The sequence below is a fragment of the Erinaceus europaeus genome, chromosome 13 (genome assembly GCF_950295315.1).
Source record: "Erinaceus europaeus chromosome 13, mEriEur2.1, whole genome shotgun sequence".
In the NCBI taxonomy this organism is placed as follows: Eukaryota; Metazoa; Chordata; class Mammalia; order Eulipotyphla; family Erinaceidae; genus Erinaceus; species Erinaceus europaeus.
The window spans coordinates 40114330-40130301 of NC_080174.1; the positions used below are offsets into that span (position 1 = coordinate 40114330).

General features: G+C 43.5%; 1 protein-coding gene across 2 annotated transcripts in view; it reads right to left on the reverse strand.

The window, feature by feature from the left end:
- Window positions 1-15972, reverse strand: part of RHCE (Rh blood group CcEe antigens) — a 52804-nt gene that overhangs the window by 30351 nt on the left and 6481 nt on the right. For both annotated transcript variants that reach the window (XM_060205567.1, XM_060205566.1), the window contains exons 2-3: window positions 11813-12005; window positions 5885-6035 (exon numbers count right to left, since the gene is read on the reverse strand). In XM_060205567.1, the coding sequence (XP_060061550.1) occupies window positions 5885-6035; window positions 11813-12005 (344 nt within the window). The remainder of the gene's footprint in view (window positions 1-5884; window positions 6036-11812; window positions 12006-15972) is intronic.

The window sequence follows — 15972 nt, forward strand, 5'->3', positions numbered from 1 at the left end:
GTATGGAATACGGAACTCTGGGAATTGTATGGAATTGTACCTCTCCTATATACACCCCCCCCCAAAAAAAAAAAAAAAAAAAAAAACAGGATCCCCGGGGAAACCTCTGAGCTGTTTAGAAAGTTCTAAGACATGTGTTTGGAGTTTACTCAATCCAGCAGTTCCCTTTGAGGAGCCCATGGCCTGTACCTACTTACTCCAAGGAAATTGCCAGTTGTCCCCAGCAGTAGTAGCTCATAAACACTTCAGGGTCAAGGTTTTGTAGATGGGACAAAAAGGACAGATATCCCATTGTTTCCCACTTTAGAGGAGAGTTTAAAATCTCTGTGTAGAGTGATACGTGTGTGTGTGTGTGTGTGTGTGTGTGTGTATGATTTTTTATTAGTGATTTGACAATAGTTTACAAAATTATAAGATCACAGGGGTATAGTTTCACACCACACCCACTACTAAAGCTTTGTGCCCTCTCCAGTGACAGTAACATAAATTTTGCAACATGAAGCAGACTTAAAATTTTTTCATTATCTTTATTTATTTATTGGATACAGACAGCCAGAAATTGAGAGAGAAGGAGGTGATAGAGAGGGAGAGACAGAGAGACACCTGCAGCTCTGCTTCAACACTCACAAAGTTTTCCCCCTTCAGGTGGGGACTAGGGGCTTGAACCTGGGTCCTTGTGCATTGTAACATGTACATTCAACCAGGTGCACCACCACCTGCCCCAAGCAGTCAGACTTTTTATAATACCAAAGTAGGCTCTTTAGTAAAGTCTAGATGTGTACCATTTTTATTTCATGAATTTCAATCACACCTAATAATCCTTAGTAATTTAGTGGGCTACTGATAAATTCTGTCAACTGTGCCTTTAGAAAAATAGAATTTGACCACCCCACCTCACTGACTCCACCTTGGTTTAAACCACCAGCACAGATTCCCTAGATTGTTGCTATAACCTCCTAACTGTTCTCCCCATTACTTCCCTGATCCCCTCCTGACTAGCTTCCATGAAGCAGTCAGTATGAACCTGTTAAAAAAAAAAAAAAAAAAGGAAGAAACTGGGAGTCAGGCAGTAGCGCAGCGGGTTAAGTGCAGGTGGTGCAAAGCGCAAGGACCAGCTTAAGAATCCCGGTTCCCCACCTGAGGGAGTCGCTTCACAGTCAGTGAAGCAGATCTGCAGGTGTCTATCTTTCTCTCTCCCTCTCTGTCTTCCCTTACTCTCTCTCCATTTCTCTCTGTACTATCCAACGACAGCAATAACAACAACAATAATAATCACAACAATGATAAAACAACAAGGGCAACAAAAGGGGAAAAAATGGTCTCCAGGAGCAGTGGATTCGTGGTGCAGGCACCGAGCCCTGGCAATAACCCTGGAGGCAAAAACAAACAAACAAACAAAAAACAAAAAACTGAGAGTTGGGCGGTAGTGCAGCGGGTTAAGCGCAGGTGGTGCAAAGCATAAGGACCCACATAAACATCCCGGTTCGAGCCCCCGGCTCCCCACCTTCAGGGGAGTCACTTCACAGGCAGTGAAGCAGGTCTGCAGGTGTCAATCTTTCTCTTCCCCTCTCTGTCTTTCCCTCCTCTCTCCATTTCTCTCTGTCCTATCCAACAACGATGACATCAATAACCACAACAAGGGCAGCAAAAGGGAAAATAAATAAATATTAAAAGAGAGAGAGAGAGAGAGAGACAAAGAGGGAGAGACAAATACAGCTTTTTCTAGTATGAACTCCCAGGTGGTGTGGCTTAAGCACAGGTAGTGCAAAGTGCAAGGAGCAGTGTGTAAACCCCTCACACACCCCTACCTGCAAAGGAGTTACTTCACAGGCGTTGAAGCAGGTCTGCAGGTGTCTGTCTCTCTCCCTCTCTGTCTCCCCTCCTCTCTCCATTTCTCTGTCCTACCTAACCGTGATAACATCAATAACAATAATAACTACAACAAGAATGAAAAACAACAAGGGCAACAAAAGGGAAAATAAATAAATAAATTAATTAATTAAAAAAAAAGAACAGGGACTACATGCATTTTAAGAGGCATACTCTACCAGGTGAGTCATATCTTGGACCAAAGACTCTGCTTTTTATTATTGAATTATGCCAACAATTCTAAACAATGTCAGTGATAAACTACTTCTGGAAGCAACAGATCATAATACTCTGGTCTTCTCATTGTTGGTCTGTCACTGCTCATTGCTGTATTCAAAATAGTGACATGGTTAATTTTTTTTTTTTGGCAAAGATTTATTTGAGCATCCTACCTAACTTTTTCATTCACCTTTCCAAATCTTTTCCCCATTTTATTATTCGTATTTGTCACCATCTTGCTCTTTCTTTGGCCTGTTTTGTTGTTTTTCAGCAGTCTTTCTCTCTGGAATGGAAATTCTATGATAGTTGCATTTTTTTTTTCCACTTCCCAGGAGATGCCTGGTATATAACAGGCATAAAAAATTCCTGTGAGGGGGCCCAGGCAGTAGTGCACTGGGCTAAGCACACATAGTACCAAGCACAAGGACTGACAGGGATCCTGGTTTGAGCCTCTCCCCACCTGTAGGAGGGGTCACTTCACAAGTAGTGAAACAGGTCTGCATGTGTCTATCTTCCTCTTCCTCTCTCTGCCTTCCCCTCCTCTCTCCATTTCTCTCTGTCCTATCCAACAACAATAACAAAAATGGGAAAAAATGGCCACCAGGAGCAGTGGATTCATGGTGGAGGCACCAAGCCCCAGTGGAGGCATATAAAAAGAAAAAGAAAAAGAGAAAAGAGAAAAAAATGCCTATGAAATAAGTGAATGAATGGTAAAGTGCTCTCAGCCATACATATAAATGAAAGCCCTCAATTCCTTTGAAAGGAAGATTTGTTTTACTTTTTTTTCCTCCATTTATTTGTGGTCTCACAGGAATCCAAGAATCCAAGAACCATCCTAGGGGGACTGTTGGCTTGGAATACCTATTTCTTAAGTTGCTTCTACCTGAAATGGCTTTGTTGTCTCCTGAGTTCTTCTACTCAACAAACTCAGACTAAACTTAAGTTTTGAGGACAAGCAGCAAAGGCAATGCTAGACCTTTCTTTGATCCTCAGACTTCCCCACACTGTAACTTACACTCACCCCCTAGGTGGTCTCCTTAGGTCCCATAGCTTTAAATACCACCCTACCCCTAATGACCCCAGGATTAGTCTCCCCAAACCCAACCTTCTAGACACCAGCACTGAGCATTTCCATTCAATGCATGTTAGGCTGTTTAACACACATCTCAAGTCCTTACCTACATCCTCATTCTTCCAAAATTCAAAAATGAATTCTGGACTATTCTCCAAGATGTGTCCTGCTCCAGTGTCCATCATCTCAGAATATGGCTTTTTTTTTTTTCTTTCTTTTTGCCAGAGCACTGCTCATGGTGGTGAGGGGGATTGAACCTGGAACTTCAGAGCCTCAAGCATGAGAGTTTCTTTGCATGATTATGCTATCTACCCTCACCCTAGTAAATGGCACTTTCATTCACCCACAAACACTGTATCAAAATCTTAGTGTGTATGTATGTATGTTTATCTCATTTCCTCACATCCTATCAGCAAATCCTGTCAATTCAGCCAAATCAAGCTTTCCTATCCTCTTAATGACTACTATCCTACTCAAGTCTGAATTACTGCAATAGTTTTATCTCTGGCATCCACACATTTCATCTTTGTTTCTCTTAGTCTTTTCTGAAACCAGAAGCCAGAGAAATTTTCTTAAAATGTAAGTTAGATCAGATCTCTTCTCTGCTCAAAATGCCATAATGTTACTTGTAGTTCTCAAAGTAAAAGCCAAAGCCTTTATTCTGGGATACTGAGATCTAGCAAAGAGGCCTTAGGGGTGGCAGGGGTGGATTGGGGGTGGGTGGGATATATATATAATCTTATTAATTCACTAGTGCCCAACCCCTAAGCTCATGTGAGATGAGATTTGACATATCATATACATGTGTGGTAGGGCTGAGATAAGAATGCTTTTCTTTGACTCTAAGCAATGCTCTTGCATCTAAACCTGGCTGGGCTCCCAGTTCTGACCTGAGCCCCATCGCTCCCTTGTAGTGAGATTTTGAGCAATTGCTAACTCCATGTGCGCATCAGCTTTCCAGTCTGTAAGATGAGGACATCAGCCACACTATCACTCAGGGTCAGGTCCTTGGCAAGGAGTCGGGAAAGCCATTTGGATGGACTTTGTCTTAAACTTTCAGTCTCTCACAATGAGGCCATGTGCTCTACCCTCTGAGCTGCACAGTGATACAGTATGTACAGTAACTGACTGCTCTGAAAGAAGACATTGGCAGGCTGTGGAGACAGCATAATTGTTATGCAAAAGACTCTCATGCCTGAGACTCTTGAGTCCTCAGGTTCAATCCCCAGCACCACCATAAGCCAGAGCTGAGTACTTCTCTGGTCAGCCACCCCTCCTTTCTCTCTCATTCTTTCACTAAAAGAAAATAAAATGACTTAAAATAAAGATACTGGCCATGCAGCTTGCTACACCATTGATAATAGGATCCCAGACAAATCATTCTTTTCATGCAATCCATAATTATCTTGTGAAAAGTATAATCTTACAGTGTCATCCCTTGGAAGTCAAAGGTGCCTGTTTGCTGTGTCTAAATATTTAGCAGACACCACTCTTCTGTAACTCCCATTGGGTCTCTCTTCACTCCTTCTTTTCTTCCTTCATTCTATTTTTTAATTAACACCACGGTTACCAGTGCCTACATGATGATTTTGATGGCTTCCCCCCACCCCTTGTAGATAGAGACAGAGAAAATTTGAGAGGGTAGGGGGATATAGAGGGGGGGAAGAGAAAGAAGTACTTGCAGTACTGCTTCACTGCTCATGAAGCTTCCCCCCTGCAGGTGGGGACTGGGGCTTGAACTGAGGTCCTTGTGCATGGTAATGTGCCAATATACGCGGATATCTTCGCCCACCCTGTCCAACGCTTGACGTCTCGTCACCCAATCTGGTCCCCTTTGCCTACACTGAACTTCTCTGTTCCAGTCTCTTGGAAACAGAGTTGGCAGTCAGCTGAGGTAAAGAACAAACACCTCATCACAGACCCCTGTAAGCGTCAACCCGGCTTTGACCTATCACGTTATGATTGGGCCCTCCTCAATCGCTATCAAACAGACCATGGCCGGTGTGCCGCTATGTTCCATCGCTGGGGGACCAGAGATGACCCGAACTGCCCCTGCGGCTACAGACAGACTATGACCCACATAGTCAACGACTGCCACCTCTCCAGATTCAAAGGAGGTCTCGAAACTTTACATCAGGCTCAACCTGACGCTGTTGACTGACTACGGAAGAAGGGCAAACGCTAGAAGAAGAATGGTAATATGTGAACTTTACAAGGTGCACCACTGCCTGACTTATTTTATTTTAGGCAGACAAGGCAGAGAGGTAGTGAAAGACCACAACACAGAAGCTTCTTCTTATTCTTTTTAATCTTTATTTGTTTACTGGATAGAGACAGTCAGAAATTGAGAGAGAAGGGAGGAGGTCGAGAGGGAGAGAGATTGAGAGACACCTGCAACCCTTCTTCACCACTTGAGAAACTTTCCCCCTGCAGGTGGGTCTGAGGGCTCCAACCCATGTCCTTGTGATTTGTAACATGTGCATTCAACCAGGTGATCCACCACCTGGCCCCAACATGGAAGCTTCTTTTCCCAGCCCCATTTATTTATTTTTAACCAGAACACTGCTCAGTTTTGGTTTAGGGGGGTGTGGGGAATTGAACTTAGGACTCCAGAGCCTCAATCATCAAAGTCTTTTTGCATAACCGTTATGCTCTAAGAAAACTCACCTAGTGCAGATGATGCCCTCCCTCCCCAAGGTCCCTCCTCACAGCTCTAGGACTCACGTTGAAGATGTGTCTGAAAGCTGTCTTCACTGCCTCAAAAGCTGTCACCTCCACCACTGTTGTCAGGGTCAGTTGCAAGAGGTTGGCTTTTCCCAGGAAAGCCCCCACTGAGATCAGCACACACATAGCACTCATGGCGGCCTGATGGATGCTAGAGGTGGGAAAGGAAGACAAGAGATGGTAGAGAAGGAGTCTCTCACTTGCTCATTCATGCATCAGGCACTCACTGGGGACATGTAATCTCTGCCTGGCACAGTTGAGGAAACTGGAGACACAGGTGGAGAACAGGAAGATGAGATTTCTGCCCACCCAGGGGCCGATGTTGCCCAGTCTAGGGTCTTCTTTGTCCCCTAGGTCCATCAGAGCAATCTACATTCTGAGGGACTAATACACTCTGAGGGGGTCAGTTACAAAGGCTTTATTAGGTGCCCTTCGGGATTTAACAACCGCGCTTTCTTTTCTTCGTTGTGGTAACAGACACAGATGGTCAATAGAGGGCGCGCTTTACCAGCCGGCAGCCTGCTTGCCGTTCAGTCATCCACCATCCACCTCTCCTTTCCTCCAGGTGGGGGTGGAAACCGCATTTGGGGACAGTACAAGTCTGGCTTCCACTCCCACTTTTTCCACTTGAGCAACTATTTAATATCACTAGCCTATTACTCCATCTGAAAAATAAAAATGGTAAATTACTAGTCTCAATAGCAGCACTGTTAGGATTAGCAGGAATTATATGTGTATGTATGTATCATACTGTAACTGGCACAAAAACTAGCTCAAGAACAGAAGTAGACTTTAATAGCACTAATAGCTTGCTCTCTCCCCTCTTTCTCTTCACACATACTCTCTCTTTTGTTTACTGACTGTATAGAAGTAGGGGTTCAAAGGAGGGGAAGATAGATACCTACAGCCAGGCCAGGTGGTGGTACACCTGGTTGAGTGTATATGTTACAGTGCACAAGGATTCAGGTTCAAGCCCCCAAGTCCCCACCTGCAGGAGGAAAGCTTTGCCAGTGGTGAAGCGGTGTTACAGGTGTCTCTCTGTCTCTCTCCCTATCACACCCTTCCTTCTCAATTTCTGGTTGTCTCTATCCAGTAAATAAATAAATATAATTAAAATAAATTTAAATAAATTAAATTATAAGTAAATAAATAAATAAAATAAACAAATATAATTTAAATAAATAAAGAATACACCTACATCTTTGTTTCATCACTCATAAAGCTTCCCCCCTGCAGGTAGGGACCGGTGGCTTGAACCTAGGTCTTTGCACATGGTAAAGTGTGTCCTCAGTTGGATGTGCCACCTCCCAGCCTCCCACCCACCCCTCCATTTCCAAAAGTGTTATTCAGCTCTGGCTTATGGTGGAACCTCAGGCATGGAAGTTTTTTTTATATATAACCACCATGCTAATCTCTCTGATCCATTAGCACTGCTTTTGATTTCATGACAAAAGAACAAGAAGAGTGTGGGAATTCAGCAAAAGAAAATAATTTTGACTTCAAGGCTTTTATGATCCAATTGGGGAGACAGGGCTGATTTTTTATGAGCCTGTTGATTAATATTATCTGTGATATTATGAGGCTTCAGGGGCTCACTGGAGAGAAGAGAGAGAGAGAGAGAAAGAGAGCGCACAAAGTGAACTGAACTCATCAGAAAGAGATTTCTGGAGGAGGTGGCATTGAACAGAATTATATTTGGTAGTTAAATCACTCATCTTCCTTGAGTGCCTTGCTCTGAGATCTGGCCTTCCCTCTAGGAATTTTGTTGATAATACTATTACCACCATCACCACCATGACAGCAATAATGATCCTAATGATTACAATGACAATTTATTGAGCAGTATGTATAACAGGTTTGCAATGACATTCTATCACTACATTTTTAAATCTCCGAGTGGATCCTCTGTAAACGATGCTAGGGTACCATTCAGAACTTCCATTTTGCAAAAGATAATGAGATTAGCATAGATGACTGTTTAGACCATAGGCACACACCTATTTAAGGCCAAGTGTGAGGTTCAGAGTCTGGATGCTGTGTTTGCAGTCAATGTAGTGTCTTGTTTAGTGCTCTGGTGCTCCAGAGAGGTCAGAGGAGACACAGGGAAGAAGCCCCATGGAAACCAGGCATTCTTAGAGTAAGGAGTCACTTAGTGTTTCACGGTGCCTAGCCAGTTTGTCTCTTGAGTGAGTACTCATTTAATTGGCAAACTTCTGACTCAAGAGGATGCAATGGTGGGATTTCAGACCTCACTGGTCAGTTGCCCTTTGGGAGGTGCAAAGACAGCGAAGTACTGTGGTTAGGAGCTCCGTCTCTAGTGGAAGCTACCTGGACTGAATCTTGACTTAGACGTTAGCTTGTTGTGTGACCTTGGGTAAACGTCTCAGTGTTCTCAGCTCATAAAGTGGAAACAGTCTATGGAGCTGTTGTGAAGTGAGTTCAATATGCACAGTAGGGGAACTGATTACTGCTCTTCTCTTTTAAGAAAAGGTCTACCAAGTCTTTCAGAATACATTATTGAGGGCTGGCAAAATAACTTATTTGAGTGTGCTGCCTTGCCATGCGTATGACCCAGGATCAAGACTGGCTCCTAGCTCAGTGAGGGGAGTTTCAGTAGTGTGGTGTCTTTCCCTATGTTTCTATCTTGATCTTTTCTCTCCTTAACATTCTTTAAAAATTTATTTTAATGAAAGAAGTACAGAGAGCAAGATACACAGAGAAAGAAAGCGAGACCAGGGCACTGCTGAGCTCTGGTTCATGGTGGTGCTGGGGACTGAATCTGGAACTTTTGAGCCTCAGGCATGACTTTTTTTTTTTTTTTTTTTTAACCAGAGCACTGCTCAGGTATGGCTTATGCTGATGCAGGGGGATTGAACCTGGGACCTCAGAGACCTGGGACCTCAGATTGAACCTGGGACTCAGGCATGAGAGTCTGTTTGCATAACCACGATGCTATCTTCCCCACACAAAATATTTATTTGTTTTCCAGAGCACTTCTCAGCTCTGGCTTCTGGTGGTTTGGAGGACTGAACCTGGGTCTCTCTCTTTTTTTAATTTTTTAATAAAGATTTTATTTATTTATTGGGGCCGGGTGGTGGCACACCTACTTGAGCACACATGTTACAGTACACAAGGACCCAGGTTTGAGCCCCCAGTCCCCACCTGCAGGGGGAATGCTTTGCAAGTGGTGAAGCAGTGTTGCAGGTGTCTCTCTGTCTCTCCCTCTCTGTCACCCCCTTCCCTCTTGATTTCTGGCTGTCTTTATCCAGTAAATAAAATAAAGATAATTAAAAATAATATTTTTATTTATTAATGAGAAAGATAGGAGAGAAAGAGCTAGACATCACTCTGGTACATGTGCTACCAAGGATTGAACTCAGGATCTCATGCTTGAGAGTCTAATGCTTTATCCATGGTGCCACCTTCTGGACCACAAACCTGGGTCTCTTTCCATAACCATTATGCTGTCCCCACCACTGAAATTCTCGCAGAACTATTATTCTTTCTATCTGAAAAAGTCACCCAAGAGGGGTGAAGCCTCACCAAGAGCAACAACAAGAATACAGTGTTAAACATATCACAACTCTTAGGCTTCCTTTTATTTTTGTTTTTGTCCCAGGACCCATTTACTAAGTCTTTACTATGTGAGGGGAACAAAGGAGGAAAAGCTGAGTAAGGAAGGGCCCTGCCCTAAGGGAACTGGTCACTAGTGACTCATGGCTGAACCAATCCAGTGGCATGCTGAGCTGTACACGTGTGGGTGAGGCCACAGGAGAGGGAGAGTGCCACCCATCAGCCCAGTCTGTACAGGAAAGGTCAGGAAGGAGCCCATTGTTTAAGTCTGTGCAGGCTGGCCCTGGACACAATCTCAGTACTCAGAGGTGAAGCAGGGGCATTCACACAGGCTGTAATAGTCTCTTTTCATCTCTCTGGATTGAGCCAAGGGCAAGCAGGCCCTATGGATAGGACAGCAGAATAAGGGCCAGACTGAGATGCATGGGGACCACTAAGGTGTTGGAGGCCAAGGCTTGTCTTTTGCTGAGGCAGAAGAAACAGCAGATGGGGCCACCGTGTCAGAATTCTAAACTGTCTTTCATGGTAGTTACTGAGGATATCAAATTCCTAAGCACATGAGCTCTAAAAACTTTTTAAGAGAAAAATATGTGGAGAAGAGCCAGGAGATAGCCTCATCCACTAGGACATGAGTCTTACCAAGTCCTGGAGAGTATTCAATAAATTACATAAGGTATCCAATATTTGTTAGAAAATTGACTCTATGTTGGGTGGATTTTTGCCCAGCCGTAGGCTAATGCATGTGTCTGAGCATGTATTAGGTAGGCTAGGTGTAGTAGATGCCATTTCAGTGTGTTTATTGTTAAATGCGGATAAACCCACTGCTAGTGGAGGAAGAGCTCTGGTGTAAACATCACCAGGCATAATATGCAGCACACTTCCAGTGCCCGTACATTTCTTCATTTTTATTTGTATTTTCCTTTCTTTTCTTATATTTGATAGGCCAGAGAAGAATTGAGAAGGGAAGTAGAGATAGAGAGAGAGGGTGAGGGCACCTGCAGCATGGCTGCACAGCTTATGAGCCTTACCTCCTGTAGGTGGGGAACTGGGGCTTATACCTAGCTTCTTCTACACGGTAACATGCACAGTCAACGAGGTGCACCACTGCCAGGCCCTGCACCCATACATTTTTTCAGCCCTTTCCTAATCAATAATAATCACTTAACCCGAGTAACCATTATTTTGACTGTAGCAACATGGGTAACTTAACTAGTTTCACTTAGCAGTAATATTACTAATTGCTGCTAACGATCAGGTTCAACGTTTTATTTTACTATATGTATATTTTTTTCTCTTAAATATAGGGACAAAAAGGTCAAGAAAGAGTGGAAGAGACCACAGCACTGAGACTTCCTTCAGTGAGCTGGGGGCCGAACTCAAACCTGAGCTGCACACATGGCAAAGCAGCACACTATCCAAGTATCTATCTGTATCTCCCCTCTCTGTCTTCCTCTCCTCTCTCAATTTCTCTCTGTCCTATCCAACAACAACGACAACAATAATATTAACAACAATAACAATAAACAACAAGGGCAACAAAAAGGAAAAAATGGCCTCCAGGAGCAGTGGATTTGTAGTGCAGGCACCAAGCCCCAGCAATAACCTTGGAGGCAAAAAAAAAAAGTATCTTATTTATTTTTATTGAGAGATAGAGAAACAGTGTTAAACATATCACAACTCTTAGCGCACTATCCAACTGAGTTGTTTTGCTAGCCCTCTATTAATTTCTTCTTTGAATGTATATTGATTGTGTAACTTTACAAAATTATACTCAGTTATAAAGAAAAGATATAGAGAGGGCCGCAGATCTGGTAATATATTTGTCAGATACAATATGGAAACAAACAATGAGATACTTGTTAGTGTAACTGTGTCCTACATATCTTGTTTCTACAAAGAGAAGGCGTCTACGGCCATACCACCCTGAACATGCCTGATCTCGTCTACAAAGAGAAGGAGAAACCCCAGTTCTAGGAGAACCTGCCCTTTAAAAAAATTTTTTTTAATATTTATTTAGTTTCCCTTTTGCTGTCCTTGTTGTTTTTCATTGTTGTTGTAGTTATTATTGTTGTTATTGATGTCGTTGTTGTTGGATAGGACAGAGAGAAATGGAGAGAGAAGGGGAAGACAGAGAGGGGGAAAGAAAGACAGACACCTGCAGACCTGCTCACCGCCTGTGAAGCGACTTCCTTGCAGGTGGGGAGCCAGTGGCTTGAACTGGAGTCCTCACACTGGTCCTTGTGCTTCGTACCACATACGCCTAACCCACTGCACTACCGCCTGACTGCTGAACCTGCCCTTTTGAATCCCATACCCTGAAGGTCCCCCAAAGTGATTCACAGGCCATCTTGTTACCTGGACAGTTTGATGAGTATCTTGCCGGTGACGGTGAAGGACTTTTCCAGGAAACCCTCCAGGAGAACTGCCCACTGCACCCCTAGGGCCAGCATGAAGAGGTTGAAGGCCACACTGCTCCAGCCAAATCTCCGCAAAGATGAGGTGAAGAAGCCCAGGCCAAGCGCTCCCATGACAGCAACATCCTGGAAAACTGTTCAGGGGAGGAGATGCCCCCATAAAAGGAGGAAGAAATGGAGACAAGGTAAGAGTTGTGAAATTCAAGTTTTACAGGCCAGCAAAAGGGAGGGACACTAAAGATTACTTAGAAGTGGTCGGTCAAGTTATTTCCCCTCTGATCAGCCTCTGATTTCTCATCTGGATAATTGGGATGAAACAGACATCCCCTGCAGGATTGAGGTAAGGATTAGATAAGCTAGCTTGGGCTGGTTTAACCAGAAGGCAAGAATGGACCCATGGCAAGTGCTCAGTAAGTGTAGCAATTATTGCAATTATTAAACATGACAGGGATAGGTGTAGGGCATCAATACCCATGCTTGACACATAGTTGACCCTCAATACAGACAATTTACTACCAGCTATAGAGAGTAGGTTTAACCTTCTGGTCATGCACAAGAGAAAACAAGACTACAGAAGCCAATGACTTGGCCCAGGTCATGCAGAAAAAAAAAGGGGGGGTGGGGAATTTAGAAACAGGTTCAGAAAAATAATTGGCAAGAACCACATTATCTTTGCAGAAAATAAATTCTCCCCTTTTGCCACTTGTTGAGAGGGAGCAGGAAGATCATTTCGGTGATCTTACTCCTCCCCCAGATTTACTTATTTTTATTTATTTATTTTGCCACCAGAGTTACCTCTGGGACTCAGTGACTGCATGATGAATCTACCACTTGGCATGGCTTTTTATTTTTTCTTCTTTTATGTAGAAAAAAATGAGAAGGAAGGGGGAGATACAAAAAGAGAAGAAAGATCCCTGTAGCACTGCTTCACCACTTGTGAAACATCCCCCTGCAAATGGAGAGTGGGGGCTAGAGCCCTGGTTCTTGTGCACAGTAATGTGTATTCTCTACCAGGTGCGCTCCCCAGGTACCACCCCCGTCCTACCTTCCCCAGACTTTTACCCTGCATTGGAGTTGCTGAGTCCCTATGGTGGGTAAAGAAACTCACCTAATGTTAAAGAGATGCCCAACAAAATGAAAAGGGTAGTGCACTGACTTAATCCCAGGTTTGAAAAATAGTTGGCAGTTTAAGCTCAGGAACTAGACAAACTTGGGGTCAGAGTAGAGCTCTGGCACTGTCTAGCTGTGTTATTTAATGTCTCTGAGCTTTAATAACAGTTTACATTTAGTAAGGGTTTACCATGTGCCAAGACTGTTCTTTTTTTAAAGGATTTATTTATTTATTCACGAGAAAGATAGGCAGAGAGAGAAAGAACCAGACATCACTCTGGTATATGTCCTGCCAGGGATTGAACTCAGAACTTCATGGTTGAGAGTCCAGTTTTTAATCCACTGCGCCACCTCCCGGACCACACCAAGACTGTTTTAATCACTTTACAGAGACTGTCTTATTTAGTTCTCACCCTGTGAGGAGGGAGTTGTTATTATCACCATTTCACAGATATGAGAACTGAGGCATAGAGGGCTAACTTGTTTCAGTGAACAGAGCCCGGGTATAAACCCAGACAGTTTGCACTGAAGTCATGCCTTTAACGATCACATTATCTACTGCTTTAAGTTTCTCATCTTTTAAATGGGAAAAGCAACCATAGCTCCTTTATGAGTTTGCTAGAATCAACTCAATTAATGCACACAATCACTCAGACTAATGAAGACTAATTGATCAACAAGTGCCATCTATTTTCATACCTGGAAATATATGCCTGGAGAGAGAACTCAAAGAAATTAAGATGTTTTCCCTTATGGATATTATCTCTGGGCTTGAAAGTGCTTTACTATGTTTAATCTTTAAATTTTCTACAACCAGATCATAAACAGTAAACAATGTTTTTATAAAAGAACTACTAAAGAGTGGTCTTCAAGTTTAGATAATTCTGTTTGATCCCAACTCATTCCCTGCTAATTTAAACAATATTAAATCACCAAAACCTGGCCATTTTTGACCTATGAAGTGATAATTTATATGTTTTTTTCAATTTCCTTTATTGAGGGAATATTGACTCACAGAACTGTTATTGTCCTGAGGGTATATTTCTGTGTTTCCCCAAGATAGGTGTAAGTCCATCTTACCTTCCACTGACCATCTTATTTTATCATAGACACTTAAGACCTGAACCTCCCCTTAGTGATCAAAAACAAAAACAAGAAGCAGCCTAGCAGAGTCAAACATTGAAATTTCGGTGTTCACATGTGTTAGGCTGCTTCTTGTTTTTGTTTATATTCATCTTGTTAAGGGACTCAAGGCAAATCCCTTGCCTTATTTCAGCTTCCGTTTCCTTATCTGGAATACAACAGAATTGGACACATTATTCTCTGGGGATTTCACTGACATATTTTGGAGAGGGAATCAGTGGAGGTGGGGGGAGATGAGGGTCACCAGGATTGGGGCAGAGGTGGGGTTCAAAAATTTAGATAATCAGAGACTCTTGGGTGGGGTGGCTTATCAGGCCACTTCAGCTCCCAGGTACAGAGATCAGGGCTGTCCACCCCAAGGATCCACCCTGTCCCTGAAGGAGGAGTTGTTTTTCAGCCAGCTGGATAACATTGAGGCATCAGTTTCTGGGGGCCATTGGCAGAGTCCACTCACCTCAGTCTGGTCACCAAATAATGCTCAATTTCAGGCTCCTGTTCTCTCACCCTCTGCATGCCCCCACTTCCCAGACTCCAAGCCCAAGCACCCCCCTTCTACCCCATTTTCTCATGTCCTGGACACTCACTTCTGGGCTAAGCCCACTGACGCCAGCCTCCACCTCTCAGAGCCTCTCTGTAACTCTCTGATAAGTTCTTAAATTCAAAGGTGGTAAGGGGTGATAAGGACTGCATGTCTTATAGGGACTCCAGTAACAAAGTCTCAGAGGGGACTTTTAAAAATATTTATTTATTTATTCCCTTTTTTTGCCCTTGTTGTTTTATTGCTGTAGTTATTGATGACATTGTTGTTGGATAGGACAGAGAGAAATGGAGAGAGGAGGGGAAGACAGAGAGAGGGAGAGGAAGACAGACACCTACAGAACTGCTTCACTTCACTATGAAGTGAATCCCCTGCAGGTGGGGAGCCAGAGGCTTAAACTGGGATCCTTACACCCAGTCTTTGTACTTCATGCCCTCTGCGATTAACCCTTTGCATTACTGCCTGACTCCCCTGAGAGAGGACTTTTACTGTCTAAGGCAGGCCTTCAGGAAAAGACTAGGAAACTGCTATGACTTGAAGAAAGAGTGACTGACCTGGGAGACTTACGTATGAGCTGAATAGTGATTGCCATCATTGTAATGGCAGAGCTCTCCACATCCCAGTCATTGTTCTAAGTGCCTTATAGCCTTCAACTCCATCCATCTCCTATAGTAGTTACTACTTTTTACCTCCATCTTAAGGATGGAGCTAGGAAGACACAGAGAGATGCTATAAGGTCACACAGCTGCTAAATAGTGGTGGAAGGTGGAATACAGACGATCTTAGGTTTAGCCACTATGCCATCTTGCCTCCCCAAACAGCTTGTAGTGTAAAGAGAAAGAGTGTGGACCTCTGAGCTAGGTGGCTGGGGTTCAAAACCTGGCTTTGCTTCTCTCTCTTTTTAACCAGAGCACTGATCAGCTCTGACTTATGGTGGTGCTGGAGATTGAACCTAGGCCTTTGAAGCCTCAGGCATGAGTCTCTTTGCATTTCCATTATGCTATCTACCCCCACCCTTTGACTCGACTTCTGTACCCTAGCTTCCTTATCTGTAAAATAAGTGAGGATTTCACTCCCTGGGTTTATACAAATCACTCAGCCTGGAGTTGGGTGCACAGCCAGTGCTAGTAACTATTACCGCATGCCTGCCACTTATCAGATGTATGATTTTGGGAAAGGCTTTTCCTCCCTCCCTGGGCCTCATAATTCATGTGATTCTAACTCTATTTCTATAGAATCTTGCCTCTCATTGGCTTGTTGACTCTTCAGCACCAGCAATTCTGAGAACAGGTCCAGTTCTGTCTCCCAGC